The sequence below is a fragment of the Fulmarus glacialis genome, unplaced genomic scaffold (assembly GCF_000690835.1).
Source record: "Fulmarus glacialis isolate BGI_N327 unplaced genomic scaffold, ASM69083v1 scaffold26135, whole genome shotgun sequence".
Taxonomy (NCBI): domain Eukaryota; kingdom Metazoa; phylum Chordata; class Aves; order Procellariiformes; family Procellariidae; genus Fulmarus; species Fulmarus glacialis.
The window spans coordinates 23,205-32,434 of NW_009212709.1; the positions used below are offsets into that span (position 1 = coordinate 23,205).

At 40.2% G+C, this 9,230-nt stretch overlaps 1 protein-coding gene across 1 annotated transcript in view; it reads right to left on the minus strand.

The window, feature by feature from the left end:
• The window catches only part of ARID5B (AT rich interactive domain 5B (MRF1-like)), a gene marked incomplete at its 5' end in the record, with an annotated part of 26,829 nt that extends 18,376 nt beyond the window's left edge, over positions 1–8,453 (minus strand). The window contains 2 exons of the mRNA XM_009577973.1: positions 659–756; positions 8,401–8,453. Coding sequence (XP_009576268.1) covers positions 659–756; positions 8,401–8,453 — 151 coding nt within the window. The remainder of the gene's footprint in view (positions 1–658; positions 757–8,400) is intronic.
• Positions 8,454–9,230: the final 777 nt, after the last annotated feature.

The following is a 9,230-nucleotide window of genomic DNA, read 5'->3' on the forward strand; positions in this document are numbered from 1 at the left end:
GAGTTGTTTCTAAAAACCATACCAAACCAAAACAACATTCCAGCTCCAGTATTTTATTCAATGCGTGCTGGCTTCACAAGCCCTGGAAGTTATTATCTACATGGGAAGAATAAGAAATCAACAGTTCTGACCAGCAACAATGGCTGCAGAGAAAGAGGGTTTGGCAGCAGCTTGCAGGCAGGGAGGAGGGAAGGAATGCAATGAAGAAGAGGAATGCAACGCTCTGCATGACCTACAACATTAACAGCACCCTGCATTGTGGGCCACCCCATTATTTTGATCACAACCACAATTTGCTTAATTGGTATTCCTAAAAAACGACAGAAGACAAGTGTTTGCATCAATTAGCTGTCATTTCTTATTTTTCCTTGAGTATGTTTTGCTCAATTTTTCAGCTTCTTTAACCTGAAAGCTGCTGTAAAAATTAAGATATGTACCAAAGAAAAATCAGATGCTTGTTTTATTTATTTAGTCACTGGAGACATATACTCTGGTTTAAATTACAATGGATTATCTGACTAAACTGTTGGGGGAGTATTTACTATATCTTTGAGAAGTCTCTCTCTCTCTCTTTCTCTAATTCTTTATAAAACGCTTTGAAGGCTCTCCAAATTAATTTTTTCATTATTAAACAAGCATTTCAGATTTGTTATCTTACCTTTCATAATGTCTGCGAGTACATGTAGCAGCACTTGTGCTTCCAGGGTTACCACCTAATTCATCATAAATATGTTTCCATTGTCGACGGGCTGTTATCTGTAAAAATGGCAATGGAAAATTTAATCTTGCATCTTTACAGATTCTACAGCGTTTGAGTTCACAACAACAAATGCATGTGTGACGCTTTCAGAACAGCATGTACTACAAGCACTATAAAAGCCCCTACAGAATATATAGAGTGCACAGAGCCCTGGGTGTCTTTTTTTTTTTTTTTTTTTTAAGTTAACACTATGTCTATTTTCTTTCTCTCTAAGATGGAGTGATCTGACTGATTCATTATCAAGTCACAAGCAATACGGCCTCACAAAAGAGAATCTCAATCAATATAGGGTCATTAACCATCAGAAGTTATGCAGACAAATCCCACGGTGAATTATGAAAATGAAGCTCAAACCATACTCAGCACAAATAATGATTACATAGTTATTTTAACTGAATTAGAGAAAATAAATCTGCTGCAAAACCCAAATCCACCACAGAATTCTGTAAATCCACAAAAGCATAGTCCATAACTCTGTATGTTACAAGCTGTTTATTTTTATCCATTTATGTCAGTAAAATATATAGATCAAATAGTAATGAAATCTTAACATACTCCAATGTTAATATTTGAGCTATGTACTTTATTGGACCATGCTGATGAAAATAAACATCTTGTAACATATTGAGTTGCATACCATGGTTCTGTTTTTTTGTACAGAAATTAAGATTATACAGAATAACAGATGGAAGACCTGGCAAAAGAATTGTTTCTGAATACCACTTCATTATTTTATATATTCCGCTATATTTAAAACAGGAAGAAAAACAGGAATAGGACAAGCACAACAGATCACCCTCTTTTGCCTGCAGCTCATAAAGAAGGCCAGTGGAAAATTGTGGGGGCAATTTGGGGAGAATTTTGTCATTTTCTGTGGAATGCTGTGGATTTTAATATATTCAGCCCCGGAGGCTTCTTCAGAGTTACCCACAGAGCAGTCAATGGCGTTTACTGAGGAGCTAAAGGCAGCAATCAGAAGAAAACAAATATTACAACTTGCACTCTGAGGCCTGTAATTTTAATCTAAACAGAGGAGATAGCTACCGTCATTAAATATTACAGGGTAGGAGGCGTTTCTTTTTTGCTCAATATAAAAGGAAAATCCTTCCTTCGCAGAAATTATTCTCCGAAGCCAAAAGCAGGGCTGGAGACTTATCATTTGGTAATGTTACAATTTCTTCAAGTTTATTGTTTGTACAGTTCTCCTTAGAAACTACCAGCGCCTCCAACTCACTTTTAGTACCTGTATGTAATTAGCACTTACAGATACATGAAAAAAAAAAAGGGGGAGCATTTTATCTTAAAACTTATTTAAAGCAAAATGGACTGACTGCATTCACTAATTTTACTTTCTGTCTTCTGTAGCCAACCACAGGCACAAGAGAGAGACGGCAATTCAAGGATAAATTCTGCACAAATGGATTTTTTAAATAAAAATCAAACACTCATCTGAGGAAAGGTTCATTTTAAGTCTATTTTGTTTAAGTTCTTATGCTGTCTCTTCCCCAGGTTACCTACACTTCTACCTATTATTATTACTAAAGGTGTTGAAGAACTGGAGCCATAAAGAACATCACCTCCTGAGAATATGAACGGATGCAACCTGAAAGGTCAAAGAAGAGTTGGACCAAGTACCCTGCTGTGGAGGAATACTTGGATGGGAAGCTACCTCTGGTCCTGCCTCCCACACCTATTCCACCAGTCCTTGGGACAGGCAAAGGACAGAGGCATGGCCAGACAGCCCTTGCCTTCTGATAGCTCCCAAAAACCACAGATCCCCTGAGGACTGCTGCAAATGGCAGCCTCACAGACCAGGGGAACAAAGATGCACAAAGCCAATCTGGGGTCTGTGCTCTGGCCCTCTGGCAAGCGCAGCCCGGCTGGCTTCCAAGGTGGTGGGCCGGGACCTGATGCTTTGGCTAAGTACAGTGATGGTGTGCAGAAGCTACAAACGAAAGCAAAGGATTAGTCAGCAAGAGGACTACTGCAAGTCCTCTTTTTAAACACCCCGATGTGACTAAGAAGCATGGTCTCCATTTTTAAAAGAAAAATGGTAACCTTAGAGCCCAAGTCTCGTTAACTAATGAGCTGACTCAAGAGTCAATATGCAGGCTGGAACACCAGTAAACACAACCATCTTTGGGGGGAAAAGGGAATCCCTTTGAAATAATTTTTGGTGTCTCCCACCTCTAGGCTGTTTAGAATAATAGTATTTACACAAACATTTGCCCAGCTTTATCCAATTCTGCCTCTGCAACAGATCAGAACTCCTTGGCAATTAGCAGAGTTGGGCCCCACCACGTACAGAGCTGAGTTTAAGTTTGACATTCCCTGAAATGATTGTTATTCTAACAAAGCCTGGGGTTGAGTTTTCCCCTGCTCTGGAAAGTTTAGTTTTTATGCTTAATAAACTTCAAAGGACTAAAGTAACTGATAAATTATATCCTCAAACAATCTGCACAAAATGCTGCACTGTGGAAACTTCACAGTTGTCATGCAGGGCAGCACTGCTCAAGCTGGATGCTCATGCTGGCCACATCCAAATTGAGGACCGCTTTCTTCTCTCATGTCCCTCCCAGCCACCTCAGTGACTATGAACTTCCTGAGGAGCCAGGAAAGGGCTGTGCTTGGCAATGCTTTGTTTATGGTTGCTGTTCCTACCAAAAATGCCTGCCTTGGCTGCTTTTACACAGCGGTTTTAACTCTGAAAGGGCTCATACGTGCTCCTGCCTAGTAACATGTCCAGGACTGGGGCACATCAGGATCGCAATGGCAGATAACAAAAGGTATGAAAATGGTAAAATATTTTAGCTGCCTGGGCAGGGAATTTCCCATAAACATCCAGGAGCAAAGTGTTGGGTTTTTTTAAGGGCATGGAGTTATAGTGGTGTAAGACAACCAAGACCCTGCAAAAGCTTTAACAAATGTCCTGAGCACGTTCATTTCACACTTTTGATTAATTCAGCTTCAGTTTCCCCACGTAAGTTGACCGGCTCCAGTAGAAAACATACAGAAGACAAAGAACCTTTGCTGCTTTAGTTCTCCAACTTGTTTTTCCCTACTCCTACCAGTATATACATCCCTCCCAGTGCCTGCCACATTTCTAAAAGTGCAGGATGCTCCAGGCTCACCCATTAATCAAGGCAATTGCACAGGCCAGTCTCATCTCTGACAGCTTCCCATTCCAATGCTGACTTTAGTTTTAAAGTAGTCTTCTGGTATGCAGACCCCTCCCACAATTTGCTCCAACCTACACCTTCACAATCCTACAGCTGGGCCCATTGGAAGCCAAGAGCTTTGAAAACCTCCGTGACATCTTTCCCAATCAGCAGAATTTGGAGTTAAGCAAGAGACTGGTCTGCCCAGGGACCTGAGAGCAGATCTGATCTGGTTCCTATAAGCACAGTATTAGGCAGTGACTGGTACTCAAGAACAACCAAATAAAAGCAATGATCTTATCTATTAAAGTAGAGGACTGTTTATACACATGCTTTTAATGGTGTCTTCTGCTTTGAGAAATCTTAAGGTCTTCTGCACTGCAATGCCAGCTCCCAGCTCCCTTCCTCATGAAAAGACTTCTTGCTTATTTCCTGCTGCAAATCTAATGGGGAATTTTCTGGTCATGGTATGTGATGTTCACAATGCTCTTCAAAACAGAACTCTGGGTATTAGATCTGTATGAAACAAACCCAGGTAGCTTTGCATTCCACTGATATATCAGTTTCTTCGGGCCTGCCCAGACGCAGGACTGCTGTACGTGTCAATCATTAATTTTTAAAACCTAAAGCACTTTATTGTTGCTTCCAGAAGGCAGCAGCTAAATGGGATCCCCCTGACCTTCGGCAAAATTTAAGCTGCTACACACCGAAGGTTAAGCTCCACCTAATTTTCTTTTCATCCTTTATCTTTCTAAGACATCTCCAGGTAGAGTCCATTCAGCACCACAGCCTTCTGCAAACATGCCAAGGCACTCCTTTTGTGTTCGCTCAAAAGGAAAAATGCCACTTCATGACTTGCCAAGGACAACTCTTTAGATAAGGCCTGAAAGTTTCCCATCTATGAACATCTGCACCTTTTACTCACTTGACTTAGGGTGTATGAGAAAATTCCAGGCAATGGCTGTTAAATGCCACCGCAGCTGAGCCCCCTAGAACGTGACATTGTTTTGTATTTCATCCAGGGATTTGGGGACATTTTAAATCATGCATACTGTGAAGGTCTGCTGTAGAGAATGCTTTCCAATGCACTCTTCTATTATTAGTAACAAAGATGCTCATTTCATGTATCTTTGTTTAAGAGAAACATGATCCCACCAATTCCAAAGAGACAGCTTCATCTGTTAGGGACTTAAACCAATTTGTTCGGGTTGCTATTTTTATTAAGTCTGTATTATGTCCAACAAGAAGTACATGGGAGTGTGCTATTACACAGTTATAGATGACAACTAACTAAGAATTAGTAGTCAAACAGATAATGGACAGATGAGAAATGACCCTCACAAGTACTCTAACTGGAGAGCCCTTAAATATGACATATGACACACCATCATGACTTGACACTACTAGATATCCCGTATGTATACGCTGCATGTACAGGCAATACTCTCCGTCACGCCTCACTGGATCCATTCCAGCCCCTGATACATGACAATAAAGGAAAGTCAGACAGATGGCTAAGAAAGTTTTTCTTTGCACCTCAAATCCAATCCCTGGCTGTTTTCATTCACTTTTAGATCCTTAACCGACAGGACTAGACTCAGAGGTCTTGCACTGTTCAGTGAATCTGGGCAGAAGCTGGAAAACACTGTACATAATCTCTGGTTGTTTCACAAAAATGTTTTTAAAGCCCCATCGAAGCATCTGTAGATGGACAAGGTGGACAGGCAGGGGATGAAATTGAAAATAGGCTGACTATCGTTGTTCTGCCAAACACAAGGATGTAAAGTTTGCAACTGCTTTAACTGGGAAAGTTTCTACAATTCCTAGTAAAAAACTAGTCACCTGACCACTCTAAGTTCCCATATGTGATTTTAACCAATCTCTTATTTGTTTCCTGTTCATAAAATGGCTGTCGCACGCTGAAGCCAAGTATCTACTTTTCAATATTCTTTACAACACTTCCAAGAGAAAAGACCCATTTCTATCTCAATGCACAAACCAGAAACTTGTGAAATTTTAAAACAAGTTAAAGATGATGAAGCCCTTATAATGGACAAATGACTCGTTCAAGTCAGATGGAAGGGTCCGTATAGGTAAACCAGTGTATTAACCAGGGTAGGTTCAAGAAAGCCTTTGCTCTGCGCATGGGCTTCACATCATCTATAGATATTGGCATTGTGTGTGTGAGTGGTGGATTCTGGTTACTGAATTACAGCACTCACTCAAAATTTCTACATCTAGGCAGACCTGCCTAAGATTCTGGAACTGATACTGAGGTCCATGTCACCCCGGTCATCCACTGCCTTGCTGAAAAATGAAACACGAATCAAACACAAAAGCCTCTCAGCAATGCTTGCCATGATAAAATATATACAAACAAATGCAGCTTGGCAAACTGAATGAATATCAACTGGCCATAAAATAATAAAAACCAGGGTGTGCACAGGTCAAAGTATTGCAACAGCTATTGGTTTAACATTCAGGGAATGTAAAGCAAAGGCAGATTCGTATGAGGATGAGACTGTTAACAGAAGAGAATGAGGTCAGGAAACCTCAACTTAAATTGCATCACAACAGTCCTCCCAACTTCAGCTCTTCTGCAGAGAGCACAGATGCCACTCACATCATAAAAACAGGATCAGGCCCATCACTTCAGCCAGAGTCACTCTCAAACCAAAGCTGGGCTCCCAAGTATGTCAGAGGGCGTGAGCTATGCTTGCCTTGCCATTTACTGCCCAGCAAGCAATTGCTTAGTTTCTTCTCTATGAAGAATAAGCACCACTGGTACATTTTCATCTAAGGTGACAAATGCCCCTAAACAACAGAGAGTATCTGTCACTGAGAAAAGGACAGGAGCTTTGAGACAAGGGTGGATTGATGCTACTCTGGATGACATTCTCACGTATGGGATCCTTCCCCTCTGATCCTCTTACGTTTCTGCTACTGTTGGTAGACCTGGCTCTCTGGCCTCGTGTTCACAAACTCACAATCCTACTCCTGCTCTGCCCCAGGCACAGAGGCTCACCTTCTCCAGCACCTCTAAATCCATCCCTCTCCCCCTCATTCTGGCACTAAAACTCAGGTCTCTCCAGCAAGCCACCACTTCGGCATCCCTGCTTCTATCCTCAGTCCCTTCAAGCAGATCTGAAACGTTGCTGTGAAAATCACCCACCTCCCTGAGCACTCTGAACACGCCGCTCTCCTTTCAATCTCCCTCCCCGCCTTCCCTTGTGCTCTGGATCAAGTTCAAGATTTTAGCCCTCATTTTCATTGCACTTTACTACTCACGGCAATTACTGTTGGCTCATAATTGCTGTAACGATCTATCTATGGTAGCTATTCATTCATATATACCCATGAGCACACCTACACACACCCCTGTACATAAGCATGGTATGTGCTGATTAATGAAAGATATAGGAACAGTAAAAGCCAAATCAAGCATATATTTTTGTGGAGAATGTTAGATTTCATGTTTCACAAAATCCCAGCCACACCCATGCTAATCAACCCGGGCTGCTGATTTACAGAACAATATGCTTCATTGTATGGAAGGAAAACAGTGAGTTTTATATTTTGGTTCAAACGACTTTCAGTTTCTTGATAGTACATTTCTTCTTGTCATTTCTCTACAGCACAGATATGTCCCAGATTACTTCGTAAACAAAGCAAAAATAATTTCTTTCATCCAACTGCGGCAGGAACTGAACAACTTAATCTGATCATTGTGTGCAAAGAAAATATTTCCAATGACGACATCTTCCTATGTCAATTGGTTTTTATTACAGATGTCATCTCGATGTGCCATATTAATGCAGCTCTTTCTTCTCATTTCAAGATTTTAATCTAAGTTTGTTGCTCTAATATTTTATTGGTTCAAAATACATGCTGTAAAATCCATGGGCATCAAATTTTCCTGTGAGCTAAAAATAAAGTGCTCTTGTCAGATACGGTTAGCTGATAAAAAGTGTCAGAGACTTTTCTGAATTACTTTGATAACTTCCTGTTTACGTGGTACTGACCTTTGTCTAATAAAGATCTTTTACACTTGGAATAAGAGAAGATACTGCAGCATACTATTCCTTAATGGACAATGCTGATTACTTCTGAAAGCCTTTAATACATTTCCCATATTAGACATGAACAGATGTCAGGGATGTTGCCAAGTGAAATTTCTTTTATGCAATCTTGGCTTGTTGTACAATAATAGCCCTTTCTCAACATGGGAAAAAATTACAGACCCAACTAATTTCCTTGACAGGGAAGAGTTACATATGTTTTCCACTTGTAGTTTTTACGACAAGTTTACAATTTTGCCAAACCTGGAACTAATTGGGACTGTTTCCAAAAATGGTCCAATAAACCCACAATGTGTACAGCTAGCCTAAAATGCAGCAAATGATTGTTTGCTTTTACATTTTTTTTCTAACAGGGAAAAGTTAGATTGCACAATTATTTCATTTAAGTTACTTAAACACTTACTGTTTCATATCCTCCCAGTTTTTGAGCAGCTTGAAACATAGTCCAAAGGTTAACTGTTAGAGGGACAATAAGTATTTAGATAAGCATTGCATTAACCAACATATTTCAAAAAAACGTAAATTAAACAGTTTTTAAAAAAGAAAAATAGAGAAAAAAAGCTCACAGCCCCTGAAAAAGCTCCTGTGAAACATTTTCCAAGGAAGTATTTACATAATCTGAAGAGTAAATATTAGCCCATACTATATATATTTTTAATTACATATAAGAGAACACTTAGATTCCTTAACGGGACTGGAAAAATACACTGAGACAAAGGTAATAGGCTCATTTGACTTTGCTGATAAGAGGCACGGTATAATGACTGTAGCATGTTTCCATAACTTTGATAATAAAAATTACTCATTGGGAAGAATGTTGCTTTTAATTATTTGTTTAATACTGATTTCATTAGGAAGCAAGCATGAGCCACACGCTGGCTCACAGAGAAAGCCTATTGATTAAACAACAATATCCAATATTTACTGCAGCTCAGATAATGTCCTCCATAATCAATAAACAATAAGCTGCATTCTAACGGGTCCTGTCTGAATGAACCCAGGGGAAGCACAAATGAAAATTACCATAATAATTATGGTATGAGTGGTTGTGCCTTGCCCACGGCTGGGGTGGGAGGAACAGACGCAACTCAATTCAAAAGATGTGTTGGGAGATGCTTGTTACTTCCTGCAGAACTCCTCCCCTCTCACGTGCTTTTCACTCTGGCCCACTGTCCCATGGGGCCGCTGCTTGCTGCCGGTGTCTCACTTCATTTTTATTTTATTTTTATTTTT